The sequence below is a fragment of the Eublepharis macularius genome, chromosome 7 (genome assembly GCF_028583425.1).
Source record: "Eublepharis macularius isolate TG4126 chromosome 7, MPM_Emac_v1.0, whole genome shotgun sequence".
Classification (NCBI taxonomy): domain Eukaryota; kingdom Metazoa; phylum Chordata; class Lepidosauria; order Squamata; family Eublepharidae; genus Eublepharis; species Eublepharis macularius.
Window position 1 is genome coordinate 42496657 of NC_072796.1, and position 27167 is coordinate 42523823.

At 42.2% G+C, this 27167-nt stretch overlaps 1 protein-coding gene across 1 annotated transcript in view; it reads right to left on the minus strand.

The window, feature by feature from the left end:
• Window positions 1-1302: 1302 nt before the first annotated feature.
• The window catches only part of RIOK1 (RIO kinase 1), a 37137-nt gene continuing 11272 nt past the window's right edge, over window positions 1303-27167 (minus strand). The window contains exons 5-18 of the mRNA XM_054985584.1: window positions 25263-25332; window positions 23431-23473; window positions 22704-22796; window positions 17391-17503; window positions 17166-17246; window positions 15967-16053; window positions 12725-12862; window positions 11551-11654; window positions 10831-10937; window positions 9330-9395; window positions 7275-7394; window positions 6781-6834; window positions 4666-4812; window positions 1303-2506 (exon numbers count right to left, since the gene is read on the minus strand). Coding sequence (XP_054841559.1) covers window positions 2396-2506; window positions 4666-4812; window positions 6781-6834; window positions 7275-7394; window positions 9330-9395; window positions 10831-10937; window positions 11551-11654; window positions 12725-12862; window positions 15967-16053; window positions 17166-17246; window positions 17391-17503; window positions 22704-22796; window positions 23431-23473; window positions 25263-25332 — 1334 coding nt within the window. The 3' untranslated portion in view covers window positions 1303-2395. The remainder of the gene's footprint in view (window positions 2507-4665; window positions 4813-6780; window positions 6835-7274; window positions 7395-9329; window positions 9396-10830; window positions 10938-11550; window positions 11655-12724; window positions 12863-15966; window positions 16054-17165; window positions 17247-17390; window positions 17504-22703; window positions 22797-23430; window positions 23474-25262; window positions 25333-27167) is intronic.

Genomic DNA, 27167 nt, shown 5'->3' on the forward strand with positions numbered 1-27167 from the left:
GTACCTTTGTTTTTGGGGAGATAAGAACTTAGAATTCTCAAGTATTTTAAAAGAAGTGAAGAGTTCCGTCCCACAGGATTGGTCAATACCACTTTTCAACATGCCATCTAAAAATGTTTCATTTCAGTAGCTCTCCTTTTGCTGTGCACATGCCATGAGATGGAAGTTGCAATCTCCTCTAGAGAATCATAAAGCGACATTATTCTGAAACTTCATTTGCATGCCTGTGTGTGAACTTTTTTGCAAAACGGCCTGGTATTTTTCATGACCCCCCAACTCATGATGTTCCCTTAGAAAAGCACTGTTACTCTACCAGCTGGTGAGCATTGTGGAAAATATTTTTTTTTAAAGTCACTATGCACATTTGCATGATTGAAGTAATATGATCTATATGCTGACTTTTCTGCACAGAGTTCTAGATATCCAGTCAAAAGCTAAAAGGTACTTGAAGGACTGCCTGTTCCCTCAGGCGCCTACCTGAATTTTGAAGTTGTCATCAGATTTCCTGCTCGGTGCTTTCCCTGGAAATGAGAATTTAAGTGAAGCCATGAAGCTTACTGGTTAACCTTGGGCCAGTCACTCACTCTCAGTTTAACCCACCTTTTCATATTCATTCAAAAGCCACACTAAATGTGCATGAAAGGACAGACTGAAACACATGGTGCATGAATGCAACTATTCCAAAGTAAGCAGACAGTTCAGGTTTTTGTCAAGCATTATAATTCAAGTCAACAGCTTCAGTCCAGTCTCAGTGTCAAATTTTGCATTAAGATCCAGTACCTTGTTTCCGTGCGCACTCCTCATTGTCCATTACAGAAGCAGCACTCCACCATAAAGTGCATTCCTTTTGTGCTAGCCACTTTTTGATTCCTTGAAAGGCTATATGGTCTTATGTAAGCCAAAGGAGCATGTAATCCACAGCAGAAGACTTCCCCCATAACAGACAAAGGGAACACAAATGGCAACAAGATGCAGGATTCAAGTCAACAGTTTATAATTCTGATTTACTTCCCAAAACCAAGACGACTAGAAACTTGTGATTTTAAAAATGAAACACAAGCTTAGTGATTCCGTTCAAGCTGCTAAAATCTACAGCCCGGTTGTTTATCATACGATTTCCAAAACTCCTGAATGTTGTCTGTTGAAATAAATAACTGTATAAAGTGCCCCTAATAGGAGGCACAATACAATGTACGTGTGCATGTAAAAAAAATGATCCTCTCTACATCAAGAAGCATAATGGAACCTCACATAATTAAAGAAAAACCCTCTTAATGAAATTCTCAGTATCCACACAAAGCACAATGTAAAATGTATTCAGGTTTATTTCAAAACAGAGGGGCACCTTCAGTAATGGATATAAATTATTGCTCTGCAAAGCTGTTAGAAGACCACGGTTCCTTAAATGAATGTGCCATATTGTTAGCTTTTTGCATTGCATTTGCTGACACCCAACACTGCTTACAAATTTGAATAAAAGATACTTGCAGGAGTGCCCCAAACAAGGCAGCCTCTTGAGCCTCAGAACCCAATTTCAGTCTTCAAGAGTCTATTCCCGTCAAAAAATGAGAAGAACTGTCCTTCAACAGTTATCCTTTAAGTAAACACTCAGACAATGAAGATGGCAAAATTGGTGGCAGTGAGGCAGACAGATTGTGAGCAGCTAGCATGAAAAGGTGAATTTAAAAAAAAAACTTTCCCTTGGGGGAAAATCCTGCAGCACTTCAATGTAGTTGATGGTTTAAATGCATGAGATCAAATTATATATCCCTATACATATATATTTACATACATATATGTAAATAATTATGAGTACCTTTTGAGCATGGAAAATAAAGGACGTTATTGCACCATACATCATCACTAGAGATGTCCACTCTACTACATAACTGTTAAGCATGAGTTGTTAAACAATTTCTCTGGCCAAGAATTTTAAAATGTCTCAATGAGAATATATTGGGTTGGATCCAGCAGTAGTTTCCACAGACAGAAGGGATTTCTATCAACAGAATGAAACTTTATCGTCTCCTTTCTTTCCACTGCAGCCCAAAATACTCCCTTGAGTGCTGCTCCTGGGTGAATAAGAGACCCTAAGGAAAAATACAAGGGGCAAATGGCGGCTCTTGCAGTGGGAGGGGTAAATGGTAAAAATCACTCCCATTCTTTCCATTCGCAGAAATTTACCACAGAGTCCAACCCATTGTCAGTGAGAGCTATTGACTACTATATGTACAAAACCATGAGGCCCATCTTTCCCACCATCAGGATGCCCTGCCACAACGGTCATGAGCGATTCATCAAGGTGAATGGGGTGCAGCCAGAATACTCTGCTACCAAAACACTGACCCATAAAGTCGTAAGTGGCTAACGCTGCACTAAGAGGCCAACTAGGATTTTATTTGCCCTTTTTCGTTTTTGCAGTCTTCTCTTTTCGTTTCTTTATGTGCTTTGGGATCTTATGTTTCCTCTTCTCTCGCTGAGCCTCTTTAGCCATTTTCTTCTTTTCCTGGACAAGGAGAAAGAAAGGGTGGGGGGAAATCAATGAAAACAGTAGCAAATGGGGTTGATCTACAACATCTGAGTCACATTATAGAAGAGTGAGGATAACTGGGTCAACATTTATTATTCACTCAACTCAGGTCACTCCCCCAAAGAACCATAAATTACTTGACTCCACCTTTTCATCATGTCCACATTAAGAATCTCCTGGTTCCTCCACCTCCACCACTCATGCTTACTGTAGACAGCTGAGAGCTTATTTTGTGTGTATATGTGAACTGTGACATTCAAGTCCTCAGCCTACTCACAAACTCACTGGCTGACCTAAGGCAAACCCCTGACTTTCAGCCTCAGCTCCTTATCGTACTGTTCTACCCTTACAGGGTTATCATAACAATCACTGAGATAACATACCTAAAGAGCACTCTGAATCCTCAGCTTAAGGTCTAGACAGACATTACAAAAAGCATTATATCTGGAATTGAAAAAGGCTATGATCAAAGGCATCCATCTCTGGACACTTTATTCACTGGCAAATGCAACCTCACCCAAAACACGTCAACATAAGCGTCAACATGATCTTTCAGCAGTGTTCGGAATGGTCGACCATGAGTTGTTGGCCCACCGCCTTGTCAATGTGGGGATCCGTGGGACTGCTTTGCAGTGGCTTGTCTCTTTCCTCCATGGTCGGGGACAGAGGGTAGCACTGGGGGAGAGACTGTCTGCATGCCATCCTTTGAAGTGCGAAATCCCACAAGGGGCGATATTCTCTCCCCTGTTGTTCAATCTTTATATGCGCCCCCTTGCCCACTTGGTGCGGAGTTTCGGACTGGGTTGGCATCAATATGCAGATGACACCCAGTTGTGTCTGTTGATGGGTGGCCGACCTGACTCTGCCCCTGACACCCTGTTGAAAGCTTTGGAGGCTGTGTCTGGGTGGGAAGAACAGAGCAGGCTGAAGTTGAATCCCGTGAAGATGGAGATCCTGTACTTGGGCTGTGGACTATCGGAGGTGGGGATCCATCTCCTGACCTTTGGAGGGCACCACTTATGCCCATACCATCGGTTAGGAGTTTGGGCGTGATTCTGGACTCCTCGTCTATGGAGGGCCAGACCTTCGGCAGGCCTGGCAACTGGCACCCTACCTCTCGGCCCAAGACCTAACGATAGTGATCTATGCAACAGTCACCTCCAGGTTGGACTACTGTAACTCGCTCTACACAGGGCTGCCCTTGGGCTTGATCCAGAGACTTCAACGGGTTCAGAAAGCTGCTGCTCGTGTCCTGACTTGAGCGTCGTGTGGAACACACATTACGCCTATCTTGCAGCAGCTTCACTGGCTCCCAGTAGAATTCCAGATCCGGTTCAAGGTGTTGGTTCTGACCTATAAAGCCCTAAATGAACTGGGACCAGCATACCTAAGGGACCATCTCTCCCCGTACGTGCCCCAGAGAGCGCTTCGTTTGGTTGTAGTTTTGTTTCCCATCTTACCTTTTGGGGAAAGGTGGTTGAACTGGAGGCATATGTGAACAATACTTTTCCCATGACTTATTTCAACTCGACTTCAGGTTGGGTACAGAGACAGCTTTGACTGCTCTGTTGGCTTATCTCCATTTGTAAATGAAGCCCTTGGAACTGCTCATTCTATCTTGTTAGAGTGTTGGGGAAAGGGGAGGGGATCCTGGGATCCGCTCTCTGATGGCTTCTACCTTTTCTATTCAATTGGGACAATTTGTAATTCAACTGGACTTCGGGAATTTCCACTGTAGATGCCAAATCATCTATATGGGACCTGAATTATGAAGGCTTAAAGGTTCTGTAATTTTTGCTGATGATTAATTTTTTAGATTATTTCTGCTCTGCCTTGCCAGAGTCTGCTTGAGGTGTCTATGATGATGATACAGTGGCGTTTTCATTTGGTGCATGGCGCAAAGGCTCTGGTGGCAAGAGGTTTATGATAAAGTCCCATTGCCACTAGTGGAAACACTGGTGGCAATTAGTTCTGCTGAATATGAAAAAGTTAATTCCTGTGCTAGATTAAGTTAATTTTCATAAGTAGATAGGACATTCCTCGGGGGGGGGGGGGAAATCACATCTTATTTTCCTCAGAAATATCACTGCCATCATGACAGAAAATCCTTGGCTGAGGAAAGGTGGTTGACTAACCTTTTTATCCACGGCAGTCTCGGCAGGCTGATCTTTAGGGTGCACAGATTCTTCCTGTTCTTTACAGGCCGATTCAGAGTTGTCAGAACTACAATCATCCTCTGAATCAGATTCTGTTTCTTCTTTATCATCAAGGAGAGCAGGCACCTAAGATGACAACACAATATTGTTATTCTGCATCTGAATTTTAAAACTTCAAGAACAGGTAAGCTCCGCCGTGGCTCAGCGTCTTTGCGTAAGAAGGTCCCAAGGTTGAATCCCTTCTGCCAAGCTGGATCCGATCACTTTCCTCTGACAGAGCAGGATCCAACCCAATGCTCTTCTATAGTCAGTTAAAAGATTCGGCCAAGTCTCATCATGAAACAAAGATGTATGCACAAGCCAGCCCTTCGTTGACCTTTACAAGGTCACGTTCTTCAAGCCCTTATGTGAGAAGAATCAGAAAAACCAAATACGCTCCAGTCTGACATTAATGGAGGTGAAGGTTAGGCACTTTCAAGCACGTAAAAAGGCTACTGTGAAAAGAGGAAGAATGGCTTACTGGAACTCTTGAGAGTCCCGTGATCCCCAGCACAACCTTCCCCTCCTTTCTTCTTGAACCTAATAATAATTTTTCTTTTCTCCCCCCAGTTAACTGAAGAAACAAAGTTACACCAGTGTAAGTTCGTTGAAGTCAATGGACTTAGAAAGATGCAACTTAAAAAAAAAATTAAGAGTGGCAAGAAGAATACCCTTTTTTGGCATCTTATTTACTTCCAGCACAAAATTGAGCAGAAGCCCAAAAACAATCTCTCCACCCTGCCATGCTGTACTGCAGCTAGGGGTAGTTGAATGCCATCCATCTCCAAGGCAACACCCATCCCATGCCCTGCTGGCCACACAGTCAATTAAGCATAGCCTTTTTGATGGTCAAAGGGAGAGCCTTCCTCCCCTTTTCACCAGTGGAAAAGTTAGTTGGATTCCACATAATTTAAATAGTGATAAAGCTGAGTTACAAATGGCTTCCCTGCTATCCAGCCTGTAAGAACAAATGGTTGCCTGAAGAAGTTGGAGATTAAGCAGAACAGATCAGCTATGGATCTGTCATGTCTAGGGAATGTTGCTTCTGCAAGTGTAGTATCCTAAAAAATTCAGACATTCTGATGAAATGTGGTTAAAGAAGATTAACAATATGGATTGGTGTGATGTATTGGTTTCCAATGGGCCTGCAAACCAGAACTGAAACTATAACCTGAAGCGGGGTTTACAAATTGTGTTTTGTATTCAATTATGGTTTGGTGAGATGTTTAAATCATAGCAACCATCTTCACTTTGCCTCTAGAAATGCCACACCATAACGATGGTAGAGAATTTACAGCACGGAGAAAAAGGAAAAAAGCAAAGACCACCAACTCTAAGCCACAATTTGACATGTGATTGATATAAACCAAGATTTGTCATAATGTCTGAATTAAGAATATGAGTCCACAACATAAAATAATTAAGCAATGAAATTAAATATATGCAATATGAACAGCATTTTTGAGAGATGTTCCAGCCAGGTGATCTTAAACGCATGTGCAAGGGGCTGCTCCTCGCACATCAGCTGAGATCAACACAGGGTCACCTACCGGTGATTCCAACTTTTTGTGAACATGGTTTAAGCCTCCATAAGATCCACAACTGTTTTACCCCACTGTGTGGAATGATCTGCCAGAGAAGATGCATACAGCGCTTTCTTGGGCAACATATGGCAGTTTTTAAGCCTGTATGCTTTGGGGTATCGAATGGAACGATCCACTTGATAACTGATAAAAGCTGGGCATGCTGTGTGTCTGGTTCCAAAGCAAAGGATTCTTATTTGATAGATGGTTCAATATTCAGATTTGAGTCGGTCAGACATTGCTGTGCTGTTGTGGTTTTAAGAAGGGGATTTTCACAACACTGGGGGACTTTCAATTTTAATATGGTTATATTTTTAAAAAATTGTTGGTTGCTTCATGCCTTAAAAAAACAAACTATACATTTTAAAACACTCCCTCCCTAAACTTTAAGCTTTTGTATGTACTGTCAGTGAAGAATACAGTTCCAGAGGTACTGGGCTGAATCCCACATATCTAACCCATCACATCTTACCTTTTGAACACCTGATAAATCCTTCTTTAATCCTGTAACTGTTTGGTAGAGAATCTGTGCAAAAACGAGCAAACAAAAAAATTTCCCAAATTAAAGTGTATATAGCATATTTCAAAGTGATTCTCACAGCAATTTTATAAAGAAGGTGGTACTATTTATTTTATGTACTTATTTTAAAGATTTTCTATGCTGTCCTTCCCAGGCTTAGGGCAACTTGGAAAAACACAAGTAATATAGTACTCAGAGACAAAAAACAATAAAATAAAGACGACAATAAAATACAGCACCCTGTCACTAAACATACTTCAGAGCACCACTGAGGATCCTGACAGCAGTGAATCATTTACAAAACAAACCATAATTCTGCTTTCACTGCCAGCATCCTCAGTTATAAAAGGATACAAGATAAATGAAACATAAACAGTATTTCTCAGTACCACAAATCTCAAACTAATGTCCTGTCTTGGGTGTCCACACAATTCCTGGTTACTTACATTATCTTGCTGCACATTTAAGGCAGCATCTTCTTCTTTCAGCTTCATCATGATGTCCACATCCCTCTCATAGTTTTTAACGTCAGTAAGCGTTCTAGGGATATAGGCTTTCTTAAACACCTAACAAGATGAAATCAACAGACAGCAAATTGTTTCTTCAGTTTTCCATTTTCTTTACCACTTGAACACACACACACACACCTACAAATACCACAGCTGATATAAAGCAAACATACACAATCCACAATTACTGTCTGTTTTAAACACAAGCACTCAGCAAATCTGCGTGGCTTAAGTTTGGCATGAGCTGTTAAGAGTATCATCCTTTTTACATTCTCATAGAAAAAAGGAAGTACATTGTCACTCAACAAAGAACTAACTAACGTAATTCAATGTCACAAGGGATACTGATGGCCAGTAGCTTAGAGGGCATTAAATTAATGGAGAAGAGGCCTAAGAATGGATATTAGTCACAAACCCACTAGGATGCCTTGTTTCTCTCTGTTCAGGGACAGAGTGCCTCTGAACTGGTGGTGGTGGAGAGTGCCATAGCTGACTTATGGTGACCCTTGGTAGAGTTTTCATGGCAAGAAACTAACAGAGGTGGACCATGTCACAATTTACAAAAATGTGTTCTGGAGTTCCATGCCTCTCACTCTGGCCCAGTCTGGATCAGGGGCATGGCACACAGGGAGAAGGTACTGAAGTTTCCCTTTCTTGATCTGCTCTGTTGGAGAAGCTTACATGTACTGATGGCTATACATAAATGAACTGCTTGCATGCCCTTCAAGGGGCTGTCTTGGATGAGCCCTTTAAGCCGTGAAAATGGAGCCCTCTGAGTTTTCAAGAAATGGGGCAGGGACTCTTTGCATCAGGAGAAGCGGACCATATTGGCAAGGCCGGATCAACAGGGGGGCGGGGGGGGTAGTCTGCCCCCGGTGCCGCCAAAGAGGGGGTGCTGGGCGCAGTTGCCAGCCCCAGCAACATTGGAATTTTTCCCAGGCTCCTTCCCATGCATGTTCAACTGACCTCTATCGAGAAGGTATTAGAACATAAGAACACAAGGAAAGCCATGTTGGATCAGGCCAATGGCCCATCCAGTCCAACACTCTATGTCACACAGTGGCCAAAAACCAGGTGTCATAACCAGGTGCCAGTGGGGAAGGGACACTAGAAGCCCTTTCACTGATTGCTCCCCCCCAAACACCAAGAATACAGAGCACCACTGCCCTAGACAGAGAGTTCCATCTATACCTTGGGGCTAATAGCCACTGATGGACCTCTGCTCCATATGTTTATCCAATCCCCTCTTGAAGCTGTCTATGCTTGAAGCTGCCACCACCTCCTGAGGCAGTGAATTCCATATGTTAATCACCCTTTGGGTGAAGAAGTACTTCCTTTTATCTGTTCTAACCCGACTGCTCAGCAATTTCATTGAGTGCCCACGACTTCTTATATTGTGAGAAAGGGAGAAAAATACTTCTCTCTCTACCTTCTCTATCCCATGCATAATCTTGTAAACCTCTATCATGTCACCCCTCAGTCGTCGTTTCTCCAAGCTAAAGAGCCCCAAGCACTTTAACCTTTGAGGAAGTGTTTCATCCAACCAATTTTATTAAACAATTAAAAAAGTTTCTTGCTGTCTCCAGTTCAAAGTCCCATTCAATTAAGGGTGTAACTGATTAGAACTCGGGTCAGGGCCTTTTGAACTGTGCTGTATAGAATCAGCTACCCTCTAAGACCTGCTTTGTAGGCCATGTACAGACAATTAAAACATTTTGTCTTGAACTTGCTTGTCACCATATTGTCTTGAGGATAGAAGCCTTCCTTGGCACACATGGCTCACTGCACAGGGATGTGTGCCAGCAAAGAAGCATAGAGAGAGGACCAGAAAATGTTTTAGAATTAAACTGGGGATCTTCAGGCTGCTAAATCTCAGGTTTATTTGACAGTAAAGACAGAACACAGTGTGGTCAAAGTACTGAGAAATGTTTTTAGAATCTCTTTCAAAAGAGACATGATACATTCAGGGGAAAATTAGAATCAATGGCATACCTCTTCATCCACATTATCTTGATTAGATCTTTCTTCTTCTGTTCTCTGGGATGCTATTTCCATGGCCTAAAGGACATAATGTAAATAGTGATAATCAATAGACCAATGGTATCAGAAACGGCAATCTAGCAATCTAGTTCAAAGCAACTAAAAGCTCTTTTCTGTCAACAGTCCCTTTTCCACACCAAAAGTTGAATCATCAAATTTTCATTTGCATGTTCTCTGCCAGTGTTTCCTTATAGGTCCTTGATTCTCTACTGGTGATTTATAAGCTGTCTGAAGCCTGCCGCACTTCTCTAATCTGCCCTCAGAAGTGTCCTTTCCCATAGCTCCTTGCCACTGTTCTAACTCCAGAATGTGAAGTATTCATGAGGAAATACAGCAGTTACAAATGGAAAGCCAGAAGCCATATGCTTAGTGAGCAGCAGGTGAGCACAAGACATGATGCCCTCTGAAATGGCAGCTCAAGAACGTCATGCCAACAAGGTGTAAGATGCCCTGAATTATACCCATGGGACTCAAATCTCTGGGAGAACACTCTTTCACAGGGAAGTATAAACTGCATAAACAGCATTAATTGCCAGCTAACAGAGATGAGTCTCTTGCAAGGAGATATCAATTTGCCCAACTGCCAAGAAGGGGCAAGATGGATGACTAGTTGGATAACTTAAGTGAGGCAATAAAGGAGGGAGACGTGCCTTCAAGAAAAAAAGGGTGCCAAGAGTCCCACAAAGTGTATTTCTTCCAACACTCAGGACTGGGTAAAAAGAAATCCACCCATCTGGTACAGGAGGGGCTAAAAGATTTGGATACTATTTCCTAAGATAAAACAAGTTTGTGTCCATTCCCAGCAGGGGATGCAAAGGCAACATCTGTATCTCTAAGTGTAGCCTAGCATCAAGACTTCTTTCTTAGGGCTGCAATAGTCCTTTAGCACTGTGATATCCTTTTCCCCCATGCATATGTGCTCTATAGTGTAAACGGTGTTGTAGTGAATAAATTATTTCTAGTTTAAGAAATCTGTGTTCAAAAGGTCTTACTCCACATGTTTAACCAACTCACACATGTACTGCAAACGCCTGGAGAAAGGAGTGGGACTAGGAGCAGGTGGCAGCTTAGGTGGTGGCAGATCTGAAGTATGTGGTGGGAAGAGGGGAGGAGGAATGGGGAGTGCCCTTCCTGGCACATGCACACATGTAGCCCGCCTGCCTACTGTAACAAGGAGATGAGAATGGGATGTCTTATCCCACATTACGGAATTTAGTTCTTCCATTCAGTAAAAGGCAAATTTAAAGAGAGAATGACTTGGAAAAACAGTGTAGCAAGTACTTGGTCAAAAGTGCAGATGACCAACTGAAGGGTTAAGGAGCTAAAACAAATATTTGCTTCCTGTATTACATGCATTTTATGTTGGGATGATCATATCACAGTACTGAAGGTCTTGTAACAGCAGACTCGATAAATACTTTTGTTTTCTTTATGGAATCAAACCCAAACTCACTTTTTCAAGATAAGCATCCATGTTCACACTTGTAATAGACGGATCTGTGACAAACTCAAAGAGCTCTCTTACAGTCATCACCGCAACACTGTATTTCCGGAAAAAGTCTGCCAGGAAGGACAGGAGGAGTAAGAAACTGCAGTTTTGAATTACTATTGCCACCTGGGTAAAGCATGTTGGCAACAAACCCAGATTGTGGGTTCCGAACACCTGTGAAAGCTACTAGAAGGCTTGTGGAATATTCTTGTTTGGCAGAACTCAGGACAGCATTATTGAGCGTTCTCCTGGATTGGCCATATTTAAACTAATGATCTTTCACATACAACTTGAACTGAAACAGCATTTGATTTCATTCCAAAATATTCAGTTCTAAATTTCAGCTCTGACTTGGCCAGGTCTATATTTGGCCAGCTCTACTAAAGACCCTCAGAGAGACAGAACAGAGATTTCGAAGCAACTAAAAGCTCTTTTCTGCCAACAGTCCCTTTTCTGTACCAAAAGTTGACTCATCAAATTTTGTGAGAGAATCCCTTAACCTAACTGATATGCTCAGGGCACACAAACTTGTTGACTGCACCTTTAAATTGTCCTGTTTGTTTTACTTCAGGCACTTGCCTGCTGGTAACCATTCCAAACCATTCTCCAAAGTAGAACCTAGCGGAGCTCTAACCTTATTAACATGAATTATTGCAAAATGAAGGCAAATTACCTTTCACTTACCATTAACATTGGCACAGTCTTTCCTCAGGAATTCTAAAGCATGGGGGTGGTCATGTTCCACAGACTGGGACACATCTATGATATACACCTCTCCACTGTGATACCTGAATAAGAAGGGAGGAGAAAGCAAAATCCTTTCATTAGTATTATTTCTAAAGTGCCTTAAATTTACTGGACACTTTTTAAAGATCTTCCTACCATTTTATTTGGGGGGGAGGGGGAATCTGGAGGGCCAAGGGCTGAAAACCTGAAGCTATTGCAAAACAATTCCCTTTATGATGCAAACTTGAAGCAATTGCAAACAGTTCCCTTTATGATGCAAGTTTCAAGTGCACTAGCAAGGGACAGGTTAAGGGGAAAGAATATCAACAGCAAAAGGCCCATTTAAAAGTTGGTACATAAATTTTAGGCATTGTCTTCATCTCTTATTCTCCAGTTACTCTAGCGCTATAAAAGAAATGGGGGTGGAGACATAGCCTAGATCAGCAGGTGACTCCGAAACCCACAGACAGCTGAAGGATTGTGTTTAAAAGTGAAAGTTGTGGTACAATCATGCTTGCCACCCATTTGGACTGATCACTTGAAGAAGGATGGATTCACAGGAATTATGTTTCATCTGAGAGCTACTGTCACACAGCCAGAGCTGAGAAACACTTAGTTCAAATCTGAAAATGATGAGCAACCCTATGCAACCCACCAAACTCTGCCACCATCTGGCCTATCTTACAGGGCTGTTTTAAGCCATGCTCAAATGATGGAAGATAATGAATCATCCAAACTCTGCTCCCCCTCCTGGTAATTTAAGCACTGGTTTTAAAAGTCTGCTAAAATAATACAAGAGAAGCTCTCTGAACAAGCTAACAAATAGATGTTTGCTCAACGGATCTCATTCCTAATTCCAATTGCACACTGCAGAAAACTTGCCAACTCTCAGTGAACCCCAAAAGAGATTTGGGGAAACCGACAGTAGAAGCTAATTTATCATTTACTCATTTTTAAAAATTAATTAATCTCTGCTGTTTTTGAGAGCTGCACTAAATGCTTGAAGATGTCTTTAGTAGTGGCATATGTTCACAAGTTTACAACACCCAGAAAAAAACACCCAGCCAGAGTTGTACACCACAGCTTCTATACATTATTCAGAGGTATCAATATGAGGGTCCCGAAAACATACAGCATATTAAATTCACTGAGATCTGCATGAACAAGTCTTGCATCCTGGTACATTCTCCTCATATACTGTATGACTTGCAGGTATGATTCCCGAGCTTTTGTGTCTGATAACTGAGCATTTTTCAACAAAGGAGCAGGCCTTGGATAAAAGACAAAGAAAAGGAGAAACAGAATAATTTTTTTGCATATATCATCAATTATCCTTCAGTGCTGTACCATGTATGATTCAGTCCAGAGCAGTAAACAGGTTAGAACAAAATCCTCACCCAATACAAGTCAGCATCTGTCTACAAAACAAGATTCCTACCCTCATTACTAATCCAGCTAAACAAGTAAACTGTGCTTTTATGTCAGGGCTTACAAACTGTGTGATTGGGAGCCCAGTCATGAGCTTTAGCTTGGAAACGATCACCAGAGATCTCAGTGGTTCAAGAAAACAATGATTATATTGTACAAATCAAAGGCACTTCTGACATGCCTTAGATTCAAGTCTAGTAGCACCTTAGAAACCAATTAGATTTCCAGGATGTAAACCTTCGAGAGTCAAAGCTCCCTTCGTCAGACACATGGAGTGGAAGAGGGAACCCACATAGCCTCCTATAATTTTGGAACTAGGTTTATTTTGAAATGTAAACCTTCTCCTCACTTGCTAGATGTTCTTATGTAGTGAGTGTAAAGGCTTTGTGTTTGCTATTGTGAGGTAATTTTTGTATTGTGCCTGAGAAGTACAGAGATCACTACAGAAGGAGATTCAACAGAACAAAGATTTATTTATGTACAGGTGATTTTGACTGTGGGGATCTCCCAACAGTCAAAGGAGAAGCCTGGCTGAGGCACATAAAATTGAAGCTAGTGATGTCTCCAGATTGTGATTTTAATTCCCTTGAATGCTTTCAAGTACAAACAGGCTTTCACTGAGTAGCTCCCAGGTTAGGACTTTTAACACATGTACAGGATTCCACCCTCACCAGCCTGCCCTTTCCCAAGAGTCAGACTAAAGGGTACGAGGGCTGCTCATCACCAGAGACATTCCTCACAACTCTGTCCTCTCCCAGACGGAGAGTTAAACCACTCTGTGGAGCCACCCTTGATATCTTGTGCTCTTTTGCTGAGGCAGACGCCAACTGAACTGCTGCTGCGTTTCCCTCCAACGTTCCATCCCTCCTCTGAAAGGTGATTGGATGCTGGAGCAGCACTCCCATAGGCTCAGGGATGCAACAGCTGAGTGGCTATTTTACCTTTCAGGGGCAGGGCACCCTCATGTATGTCACAATACTCAACTGCTGGAGTTCATTTTTAAGAAAGTACCTATATTGGGCCTGTCTTTTTTTCCCTTCTGGGGGCTTAAAGCAGCCTGGAGAGGAGCCATTTCCAATTGGATAAATGGCATTTATTGGATTAAGAGAAAGGAAAAAAGCCTCCCATAGGTGCATTTTGCATCTGGAGATATGATCCCCAGCATCACATGCCATTTGGCCCCTCGCCACAAAGAGATCAATGGGAAAGAGTATGAATGGGCTACAAAGGCCCTCAAGAAATCTAAAGTTTTTTAAATGTTTGCCATCCATCCCCGTCTCCTAGAGTAGCCAAATCTCAATAGGAAAGGATCGAGTTGGAATCTCTTTGCTCCTGGCAACTTTTCATACCTCATTTCAAGCAACATCACACCAAGAGACAATTTCTCTTTCTTTACACATAAAACCAGGACACTTTTGTACTGATCTAGTTAAATGTCAAGAGTAAGTAGTGTGCTTGGCATTAAAAGACAACCCAGAAACACGGGCTACGGCAGGGAGCATTCAGAATGCTTTGGAGGTACTTCCGAACTAATATTCATACAAGTAATGAATTTCGCAATCACTGAATGACCATTCTATACTTCAGGGACAGCAGTGGGATCTAAATATGTATGATTCTGGCTTGGGAGCATTCCATTTCCAACAAACACCTTCTGGAATACAGAAAGTCAAGAATCTCTTCTTACCTGTTGAGGGCTACACCTCATGCTACATTTCTTTCAATGATTTCTTAACAATTGTATAAGGAATTATCTGGACGATGCATGCATTTGTAACAGGAAACATACAGACATGGAGTTCAGACACAGAGAGTCAGTGCAATGCAACGGATAAACTGGTGGACTCTGGACCGAGGAGAGCCGGGTTCATGAAGCCCACCAGTTAGTCACTGTTTCTCAGTTTAGCCTATTTCACAGGGCTGTTTTGAAAATATTGACACCGTTTTACTTAAAATACTATATTACCCACAATCATAACAACATCACACAAAAATATGCAGTATGATATTAAAACTGCACCACAATATAAATGGGCCGGTTAAATGGGCCCACAATTCTGCTTTACCCCTTCATAAACAGACATTCAAACATACATTTTTTGAAAAGGCATTCCCAAGGAGTTTTCTGAAATAGCTTTGCAGAATTTCATCTGTAGATCTGGCGAGGGTGGGACTGCGGCTCAGCAGTACAATACCTGCTTTGCACACAGAAGGTCCTAGGTTCAATCTCCAGTTAAAAGGAGCAGCTCGTAGATGATGCGAAAGACCTCGACCTGAGACCCTCGAGAGCTGCTGCCAGTCACAAAAGACCAATGGTCTAACTCGGAGGCAGCTTCAGGTGATTCACATAGAAATCATCCTTCAGAAACATATGGAACTTGATCGGTTTTGAAAAGAAAGCTATTTGAAGTAAGTGTAAGATTTAAAGAGAGAGAAAGAAATTCAGCAACCCTCTTGTAATCTTGGCTGAGGAACACGATTCCATCCCTAATCAACTAACACATTAGAAATAAGTAAATCTTTCCAGCAGCTTCCTGCCAAGTAGGTATCTTAGGGGTCGGCTTTGAGCTTCTCTAATGAAGTTGTATTTTAATTTCATTAGGAAGTGTCACATGAGAAAGAGTTTTTATTCTTTCAGCCAGCTGAGGTGGCCAAGAGCGTAACTAAATCACATATAAAAACCAACAGAATGCTCTTCTGAATGAAGAAGACCTCAGGAAAGCATAACAAATTCCCCGTCCTCCAGTGTATTTAACAACCCCATGAGGAAGATTATGCTGAGAGCTGGTGATTGGGCCAAGTTCAACCAGTGAGGATTTTAACCCATGTTTCCTCCACTGGAGTCCAAGACTAATCACTGCACCACACAGGCTTTTCTCTTCCTCTAAACAAGATCTTTAAAAATATCTATATATACACACACACAGACTTTCTGGGGATACTTACATGTCGTTTTTTCCAATAAAGCCCATAACAAGTACATGACTTCTTAGCATAATGGGTTCTGGGCATGGAATTTGTGCTATATGTAATCTAAAAGATAAAGCCAAAAACTATTGTTATCCAACAAGGTAAGGGAGGGAAAGTTACACATTAAGTTACACATTTAACACAGCTGGAGAAACTGCCTTAAAAGTAACAAGTACAACTCAATCCATTTGGAGTTTTTTTTCTTCTTATAGGATTTCTTTAATATGACAATATTTGTTTAGGACAAGCATTGTAAATATCTAATGCATAATCTCAAAGTAAATACAAGAAGTTGTTAATTTCTCTGAAATACCAGGCACAGGAGAAACCTCCTCCTTTTTGAACTGTAATACAACTAGAAACAGTATGTTAGAGGGAGGGCCATGGAAGATTCTTTGCCTTCTTTACAGTTTATAGATTGGCTCACTAGCATAAGTTTTATTTATTTATCTAGTCCATTTAATTCTCTTTGGATTGTGCAGCTGCAGAGCGACAGCTAACAATAAGGCAAGTAGGAAAAAAGGAAAAAATTCAGAGAGATGTTAATAAAGATGTAAAAAAGCAAAATATAAACACTCCCAAAATTGTTCCTTTTCATCTGCTTAGAAGGGTAAGAAACAGATCTGACTGGCAGCAAGCTGTGGATAAAACATGGTCACAGATATCCCAGTTCCCATACAGAGGATCCTGACTTGGCTATTTGGGATAGGGTTACTCGCAACCTGGAGGAAAAAGAATATCTTGTCCCTTTTAACAGAAGCTTAATATATAGAAACAGGTAGTTGAAGCTTTTCAAGACAGGCACAGAGGTAAAAAGCATGACATAGTAAATAACATCCCATTAAGCCTCTGCCTGGGGAAGGCAATGGCAAACCACCCCGTAACAAAAGTATGCCAAGAAAACTTCATGATGCGATGTCCCCCCATGGGTCAGTAATGACTCAGTGCTTACACAGGGGACTACCTTTACCTTTAAGCCTCTGCTTAAGGAGCAGTGTATATTTTTCTCCAGTTATATTTTTCTCCCTATTTTAGACGATGAATGCCTGGCCTCTTCAAACCATACCATCAGAAGATTTGAACTTCCAGAGAGAAGTGATCAAAGAGTTCACTATAAAATGGAGTGTGAGAACAAAGTCTGTGCAAAACAAAAAAGAAAAAAAGAAAAAAGGCACCTTGTCAAATTCCTCATTTCTTTTTCTGCCCAGGTCCTGACCATTTTCCTAGGATTTCCTTTACAGTATCCATGGCGAAACCTTGAAAAGCACAGGAAATATACAGAATTATTAAAACCCAGCATGGATTTGTATGGGGTGTTTTTGAAGTTAAATTCAAAGAAGACTGGACAAACAAGTGTACAAATCTAGATTCAAAACAAGAAAAAGAATCCTCAATCTCACCTGAATTCTCCACTCACATACTTATCGCGGTCTTTAAACATCAGAATAGAAGTTTTATATATCTTTATTGCCCTGTTCTCTCCATTTGCTGTGCTGGCATGATACACATTAGCCTAGGCAAATGGCAAAGAAGAAAAACCAAAAGATTAGGCCACGATACATGGCTGATGGGCTATGTCTGGCCTGGCAAGTCATGTCATAACTTGTGCATGCTTATTCTATAGGTCACCTGTACACAGTTACTTTTTATGTTCGTGACTGGAAATCCCTTCCCACACATTTGGTCCACATACAGAAGACGGGAAGTAACTTTCATAGTTACGTACTCAGAAGCACAAAACAATAACCATTGTGCAAAACAGGTTTCTACACACAGAATCAATCTCTCTGCAGACATGTTTGCTGTACCTGATGAAAGGAAAGTTCTTACCCCCAGTGGGCAGAACAGGCTGCTCTGCATTTGGAAGCCTGTTGCCGCACACAAACATAGGTCTCTGGATTGTGACCTCTGTCTTGTGCAGGGCTGCAGGAGTGAAGGTTCAGACAGCTGGCCACATACACAAAGCACCTGCACACGGCTCCTTCCATCATAACCGTAATTCTGTAAGCTATGTTTTAGTATATACTAAGCACCACTCAGACCAACTTAGCTTCCCAAATGAGTTAATGTCTGTGGACAGTCTAGCACAGAGATATACTACTGGCAGATCAGCAGCTGAATCTTGTCCCAAAAGCAGTTTTATCTAGCCCACAGCAGTTCTATTAAATGTTTCTGCTGTGTAAATAATATTGTGCATTTTATTACTCTGCATGAATGTGGGGTATTGAATATTTGTTAATGTGGGTTTAAACGCATGCCTCTGATGTCAGAAGGAAGGGGTCTTGATGGGTGAGTAAAGCATGCTAGGACTGAACAGTAGCTGTATCCTAGGGAACTGAGTGAACTGTGGTTTTTAGTCAGAGAGCTGAGGAAAACAATTCATTCTGTCTAGGTCAGGCAAACTGCATAGAAGCCTGAGAGAGAGTTTAATTCTGTCTAGTTCAGGCAATCTATGTGGAGAGAGAAGAGAGTTATTGTTATTCTGTGAGTGAAGAACTGTGGAAAATTATTCTTTATGACAGACCTTGCCACTCTTAGTTCAACACTCTACCACTACACCACACTGGCTTATGCTTTAACATGCACTCTCTAACTAAGAAATCCTTATTGTAAGACTCCTTCAGCTTTATTAAGAAGACTGACCACACACAAGGGATACCTCTGGCCCCTAGATCACCACAGAGAAAAGAGTTCCCTGAAAATATAGAAATTTGCCATCTGTGATGTAGCACCGGAGTAGCAGAACCAGGTACAGGGAAGGCCTCACTGCTGCCACATGCCAGCAAGCCCTTAATCCAAGTGTTCTTAATTGGCATCTGTGGAATAGGATTCCAACCCAGATTCAGGTGTAGAACATGCCCCTTGGTGTGGTCACAGTTTCCTTACTGTGCTGAACAGGTTGACAGAAGTGGCATTACCACAACAGTATCTTGGTGTAGGCAACTCTTTCAATGTACAAGAGGAAGAAAGATATAAAAGAAAACCCTGTGGCATCCATTGTGGCCTCCTGAGTGTTTTTATTGACTTGACAAATAGAATTGAGGACTACAATACGTCACATAGTTAACCACCTTCTCTCTGTAGTTCAAAACACTATTCCATTCAGCTTTTATGCATTTGTGTGAGAAGGACAAGGTTAAACTTATTTGCATATGGACATACAGTTTAGTTTGATGATAACTAAGGTGAATTATCTTTACCAAAAAAAATTAATATTACTGGGGGGAAATACCAGAGATGCACAAAAATGTACAATTGCATCCAGTCTGTAAACAGCCACTAGCCTTCAGCTAGGAAGAAACGCCACCTGGTGATGAGGCAGAGATGCTTTTATAAGCCTGAAGAAAACTGACTTTTTTAAAAAGTATACTATTGTGCCCAAAGTGCCTAACACAGCTATGTTTAGGTAGGCAGGTCAGTCAACATTTTTCTATTAGAAATAGTATCTTTTGAGGAATTTGTGAAACCAAGTTAAACTCAAGGCTGTGTACATTTCTCCATTCTCTTGCAAGGATATAATTGGGGCCTAGAAGCGCCGCATTCTGCAAGCCACAAGTTTCGTCCATAAAGCAAAGTTTCTAATAGGGGTATGTGATCCGGGTTCAGCAACTGTCTTAAAAAGCCGGATTTATGCCAGTCTGGCTTAATCCAGTTAAGCTGAATCACATGCCTGAATTCCAGACCAGATCTGGGCACCCAGACCTCACTGGGCTGGATTATTTGGTTGAAAGCAGAAATGACAGGGAGAGGGCAGCATCGTGAATGGAGGCAAACCCCATGTTGCTGCAGGAGAGTGGTATGAGGCTGGCAGAGCAGACAAGGGGGCAGCAGGCAGAGGGGATTCCCATCCCAATCTGCCCCCTCCCCACTGAGCTCCAAAATAGCTCCTTCAAGCCACCTTTTAAACTCTGCAGCTCAGCAAGCCTCACTCGCCTTTGCTTCAGCAGATTCTCAATGGGATTCTCGGTTCAACGATAAGCCTGCAAAGGAATAATGTCAAACCAGAGAATCCCAAGAGGGGGGAATCGATGGAGTTTAAAAGCCTTGGAAGTGTTTCCTCCATAGGAAACAATGGAGAGTGCTGGGAGCAACTTGTTCAGGGGCCCATAGAATTGGACCCTGGGCTCCAATCCTGAAATTTGGGGAGGGGGGTTAGCAGGCAATCCGGAGTAGGTTCCCTGCAAATTTGGTGGATATTGCTTAAAGTAGCTCCCTCCAGTCCCCTGCACATTTTCCCCATAGGGAATAATGGCCAGTTAAATCCAGGATTCTCTAACCCGGATCAGAAAATCTAACATGGATTTCAGGGATTCTGGATTTTTTTTTCCATCCCTGAAACTTGGGCCTGGACTACCTGAATTTTGTGTGTGTGAATATCCCTTGTTTCTAGCCCTTATTGCCTGTGAGAGTGTTGGGGTAATGCCTGCTGAGATCCCCGAAGACAGAGAGTAGGCCACATAAGAATGGCAGTGGTTAGGAAAGTCAGGGCCATTCATACGCATGAAGCTGTGTCGTACTAAATCAGACCCTTGATCCATCAAAGTCCAAACTGTTGTCTCAAACTGACAGCAGTTCTCCAAAGTTTCAGGCACGGGTCTGTCACATCACCGATGACCTGATCCTTAGCTGGAGATGCGAGGGATTGTGCCTGGGACCTTCCGCACTCCAAGAAGATGCTCTTCCACTGAGCCACAGCCCCTCCCCATAATTCTACTACCCACAGTTTTTGTTGCACGTCAAGGATAAACAGAATAGACTATACAAAAAGAAGCAAACACACGTGTGTTTAGATGCATTACAAAAGCACAAAGTTTCAGCAACTCCGGTGATGCTGTGCACAGAGCTTTTGAAACTCTCTGACACGAGACAGATCAAGATGGGTAGCCGTGTTAGTCTGCCTCTAGCAGTGGAAAAGAGCAAGGGTGGAAAAGCAGCGTAAAAGAGCAATACCTGAAGGGTATCTGAAGAAGTGAGCTGTGGCTCGCGAAAGCTCATACTCTACCACTAATTTTGTTAGTCTTATAGGTGCTACTGGACTCTTGTGTCGGAGACCCGCGTCGGCTGGGCGCATTACCCACTGATGATCCTTCCTCCTCCTCCGAGGAGCTGGAAGAACCCATGGGAGACCCGCCCGCAGCCCCAGAAGAGCCGTCCGGCAACCAGCAACCCGGTCCCTCAGTGCAACCCGGCCCCTCAGCGCAACCCAGTCCCTCAGTGCAAGAGGAGGGGGTGTGCAGGGAGGAGGAGCAACCGTCGCCTTGGAGAACCAAGCCTTGCAAGCCGGCAGCAACGCGGAAGGCTCAGGCAAAAGAGGCGGTTTGGGAACGACGGAAGAGAGCGCGCCTGCAAGTGCAGCGACGGGTGGAGCTGAATGCCGTGGACAAGGCGGGGCAATCAAGTGAAGGAGAAGCACCTGAGCCTCGTTCTCTTATGCCAAACTGAGCTTATAAGGAGCAACAACGTTCACCACTCCTGGCACCCAGCAGCTCAGCTCCTGGAAGCTTCACCCCTGCCTTGTACCCTGCCCTCGCTCGGATAGACCTCCTGTGTCCTGACCTCGGCTTTGCCCTCAACCACCTCTTGCCTGTCTCCACATGCAACTGACGACTTGGCTTTCAGACCTCGGCTCAGCTCTCTGACTCTCCTCTGCTTGCTCCCCTGACGGACGGACTCCTTGGCTCTTGACCCCGGTGCGTTTTGGACTCTCGCTTTCTGCCTCCCGCTCAGCCCAGCGCCCTCCCAAGCGGGAACTCCAGCCCTGACCGTGACATCTTGCTCTTTTCCTCTGACACCAGAGAACAACGATCTAGCATTTGCAGTTACTGATACTCAAAACCTTTTGTTGACTGTTTGAATCTCGAGCAACCAATTCAATCTATGTTATATGTGTGTAAAATTATCAATTTGAAAAAATACATAATTAGTTTTTAAATGATGAACACACATGGGCAAGAAGAGGCATAATCATTAAAAGAAATGTTCTCCTTTCTCTCACACACAAGGGAATGCTTCTTTTAGAACACTTGCCATTGGCAGGGTTTCTATTTAGTTATAGGGGTGTGCTATTCGGGTTTCCAATTCAGGATAAATACCCAAATCAGACCCAATTTGTAAAGATTCAGGATTTCTGAATAAGACCCAGCATGCTGGCCTTGATTTGGAAATGCTGAATCAAAGCTTCCCAAAGCGATTTGGAAATTTTTTATTTATGATTCTTTTTCCTGCTTCGTAAATTCCTAAGCAGGAAAACCAACTCTTTCTGTTCCTGCACACCCCTATTTAGTTATATATCACAACTGCCTTTGCAAAACACAGAACAGCCACGAAATCCTCTCTGATGAATGCTAGAGGGAAAAACGAGGGCTTAATACATCCCTTCTGGAAATTTAAGAGAGGAAGCTTGCTGCAGGACATTGATAATTCCTGAGAGTGAAGCCATAATTGAGAAGGTCTCCTTTCTACCCACCACAGATCTCCCCGCCCCCTGCCAAAGCACTGGCAGCACCAGTAAGATTTGATGAGCTGATCTTGACCGGCAAGTGGGCTCACATGGGGAAAGCATCATTTCAGACATGTGGGCTCCAAGCTGCAACTGCAAAGGACTTTTGGGGTTAAATCAAGTACCCTGAATTGAACGTGAACGCTCGAATCCTCACAGCATCATGTTAGACAATTAATTACACTCCACCCTCCAGCACTACAACACCACCAACCTCCTTCCCTGTGCTGATACAACCGTTGATTTCGGATATAACACCTCTGGTTAGCATCTTGAACAAAATCATTCGGGTTCTTGGGTCCAATACCTGAGGGGATGAGAAGCAAAAATTATATTAGGAGCTGCTGGAAATATGAAAAAAAATCACTGCCAATTTCAAAACCCAATGGAAAGGGCTATAAAGCAGAACCAATTTTGTTGGAAAGTCAATACCAATTCCTTTATCAGGTCCACTCCAAAGCATTGGCTTGAAGTAGCCCTCCACCTGCCAGCAAACAATTCTATTGCGCCTCTCAGTCCCAGGGCTCAATTTAAGCAGGGATTCACTGAACTTTGACCATTCCATCATAAAAGAGTAAAATCTAACACAGAGATTGTAGAACAAGATTTTATAAGTCAGAGTTCCTGCTGTTAGATGCACAGCATGGTCTGGAAAGTATGTAACTTGTCGATAAGTTCTGATTCAGCAACTTAAATCTCTTACATTTTGTTTAAATGGTATTAAAAGACAAATAAATAAACAAATAAATTCAACCACAGTGAATGCAACAGTTACTTCACTCATGCTTATTCATTAATATGACACGGTAGGGATCCAGTTCAGAAGCTGCAATAAATTGCAATAATTTAATATGATCTGGATCACACTGTTATGCTCCCTCTATAGATCTTCTTTTTAAAAATTACTACTACAATGATCTTTAATAACAAGCAGGACTTACTTGTTCTACAGTTGCTCTGTCTGATTTATCTTTCACCCGGTACCTAGTGGAATCATTATACAACAGACTAATTAGAATGGTATTGAAGTACAAATACACCAAGACTTAATAAGGAAAAGCTGAGGCTGTCAGTCATATTTTGGCCAGAAAGGGGTGGGGGGGGGGGACACACCAAGCAATCTACTACATTTAAAGTAACAAATCTTAACATGCAATTAACATAGACTTCAATAATAACCTTTTGCTTCTGTAAGATATGTTAATACTTTTAATAATTTGTCTATCTTGATACTTCAGGTAGGAAGCTTTCTATGAAGGCAGGGAAGATCATAAAAACTTAAGAGAAATGAAATTAAAAAATTGTCTAGGGAGGGACTGAGATGTCCTCTGCTCTAAAGAGTGGCTGGGGTGCCCTTCAACAGCTTCCACTGGTAACCCAGATGCAGCTGTTCCTATGTAGGGAAAGATCTTGACACTGCATTACGTGCCCTGGTGATATCTAGATTAGTTTACTGCAATGTGCTCCAGGTGGGGCTGTTCAGAAGCTACTGTTGGTACAGAATGCTGCAGCCAGAATGCTCACTGGAGTGGGCTGAAGGGACCATATCACTCCAGTATTGCTGCAACCACAGCGGCTCCCAATTGGCTTCTGGGCCCAATTCAAGTTATTGGTACTGACTTTTAAAGCATGATATGGCTTGGGGCCAGAATACCTGAAGGATGGCCTTCTCACATATGAATCTACCTGACCCCTCTGTACATCCTCAGAGGCCCTGCTGCAGGTGCCCCCCAAAATCTGAGGCTAGATGAGCTGCAACCCAAGAAAATACCTTCTCGGTCATGGCACCAATACTTTGCAACTCCCTCCATGAGAGATTCAGTCGTCTCCCTCTGTCTGTCTTCTGCCAGCAGGTGAAGGCTTTTATGTTTTGTTTGGCATTCCCTCACTAAACTCTTATTAGCCCTCCTCCCTGTTTGTGTGCATTTTTATGTATGTTTTATTTAATTGTATTAAATATTTTATATATATTTGTATTTTTAATTGCTTTTTAATGTTTAAAATGTTAAACTGTTTTAGTATTCACTGCCTTGGGGACCCTGAATTGGGTGGAAATGCAGCACAGAAATGTTTTAAATAACTTATAAATAAACTGCAATTCTTTAAGCTAACGTAATCACACTGAATTTAATGGATGACTCGCACACATTACGCTCTGGTCATGTGTGTGTCCTGATCAGCTTACTTCCACATGTACATATTTCCATTGTGGATCTATTCTGCTTTACACAGGAAGGAAATAAGAAAAGGGGGGCTGCTATTTGACATCAGAGGCTGCACACACTATGCCTGCATAACACACACATCTGAACAAATTGGTGGTGTCACCTTATCACAGACTGGCAAGACTGACAGTGCAATCCTCTGCACTGTTACACTCCAGTCTAAACGCATATCAAGACTCTGCATAGGACTGAACAGTAATTCTGCTCATTTTCTTCCCAATAAAATGCAGCCGTGTTTATCTGGGCAGTGGGCTCGTGTGTCAAAAATAAAAAGCCCTGCATCAGTGGGAAGTTTGAAAACTCACATTAAAAAATCCAAGTAGTCTCCTCTGGAACATAACTACTGGTTTTAAAATCTGCTTATTGAGAAGAAAAGTTTTTGCTTTTCCTCTAAATATGCCAATATAAAAGTCTCAATTGTCAAAAAACATAAAATAGCTGTATTTAATATTCTAAAATAATGTATTTAAATTTCAAGAGGGACAGTGTAGAGGAGTCCCATCAATTCTTAGTTCTTAAAAAACCTTTACAAAAAGTACATCACTCACATTTCTGCATCTCTTTGCCTTGATTTTTCTGTAACTTTATTTATGACAGAGTCTGCATAATGTAGTTTGTCTAAAGAAAAAAAATGTAAAAGGAATGGATATTCAAGATGCATCTCCCCCCTCGCCCCAACCAATCTTCTGTTCCAATTTAAGACCAGCTTCAACAACGCAGGCTAAAAACACACAAACCATTCCTTAATAGATGCAAGACAAGAAAAAAGAAGCATCTATAAAATAAAAATCAGTGCATCTCATATAAGGGAACTTATGAAGAGAGGTCTGCCTTAGGAAAGCTTACGCTGGAATCAATTGTATTAGTCTTCAAAGTGATAATGAGACTCATTTTATTTTACTGATAGAGGCCAATATGGCTACACATCTGGAATTATCATAGAAGCTTATACTGCATTCAAATTATTTAACAGTTGTGAATTAATTCATTTATTCGCAAATAAATGCTGTGACATTTGAATGATATCACAGAAAACTAGGCAACAGTCGACTAGTCTCAACCCAATTCTCTTCTACCATTTCCGTACTAATATACAGACAAGGGGGAGTCATTAGATCTCTTTATTACTAGCCTGCAAAGTGCATGGTTTGCAAGCCAGTCCTGGCCTATTTGTGGTCAGGGTTGCCAAGTGGCCAGAAAAAATAACCCATGCCAATGCCACCTGACCTACTCCAGTGCATTTAACACAGGCTGGCTATGCAGAAGCCAAGTGGTGAAGCTTTTACCGGTTATCACCTGTTAACAAACTACTATCAAAGGACTGCTATTTTTTATGGCTTGTTGTTATTATGGATAATTTTTATATCGTTATTATTTTTTGTGTTGGTTGTTGTGGGTTTTCCGGGCTGTATTGCCGTGGTCTTGGCATTGTAGTTCCTGACGTTTCGCCAGCAGCTGTGGCTGGCAGCTTCAGAGGTGTAGCACCAAAAGACAGAGATCTCTCAGTGTCACACGTTTCGCCACAGCTGCTGGCGAAACGTCAGGAACTACAATGCCAAGACCACGGCAATACAGCCCGGAAAACCCACAACAACCATTGTTCTCCCGCCATGAAAGCCTTCGACAATACATTTTTTGTGTTGTTTTTACTTTGTGTGCCACATCAAGCAGGTTTCTGGAGAGGGAGCATATACATTTTCTAAAAAAAATAATAAATAGAGGGGCTAGTGCAATAATTCGTAACTTTATTTGTAGCCTCCCAAGACCAAATACCCCATTTTTGTGCCATAATATCTAGGGCTCCATCAAAGAATGGATGTGGGTTTGGGAGAATGCCTGCATCTCCATTTTTGCATTGCTATTCCTCCTTTCTCTAGGTTAAGAGGTGCAAGGTAGAATTAACACAAGCTTTCTAACCTGTTGCAGACTGCCACCCTGCACAATCCACCTGCATCTGAGGCTCTCTCACTGTGTGAATTGCTAGGAGTGTGAAAGACTCATGTTCTGCTGCTGTTAAACATCATGAGGAGAAGATAAGGGATGCAGGTGGGATAAAAACAGAGAGAGAGAGAGGAAAAAAGACTGAAAGATGAAAAGGGGGGTAACAAGAGAGGAGATGAAGAAAGTACTAGGGGGGAGGAGAGATGAGCAAAAGATAGTGCAGAGAGAACTGTGAGTGATATGGGATGCAGACAGAAAGCTACAGGGTAGCTCAAATGGGGCTACACAGATATCTGTGGCTGGGGAAACAGAAAAGGGAAAGTAATGGAGGTGCATAACAATGAGTGCAGAGAGAGCGAAGAAGCACTGTGAAATGCAGACTGAACTTGCTATAGTATATAGAAAACAAAAAAGGGTGGCGAATTAGCAGAGAGAGGAGTTCAAAGAAACCCTAGTGGAGAAAGAAGATGGAGGTAAGATGGGGTATTAAGAGAAAAAGGAGATTAAGAGTA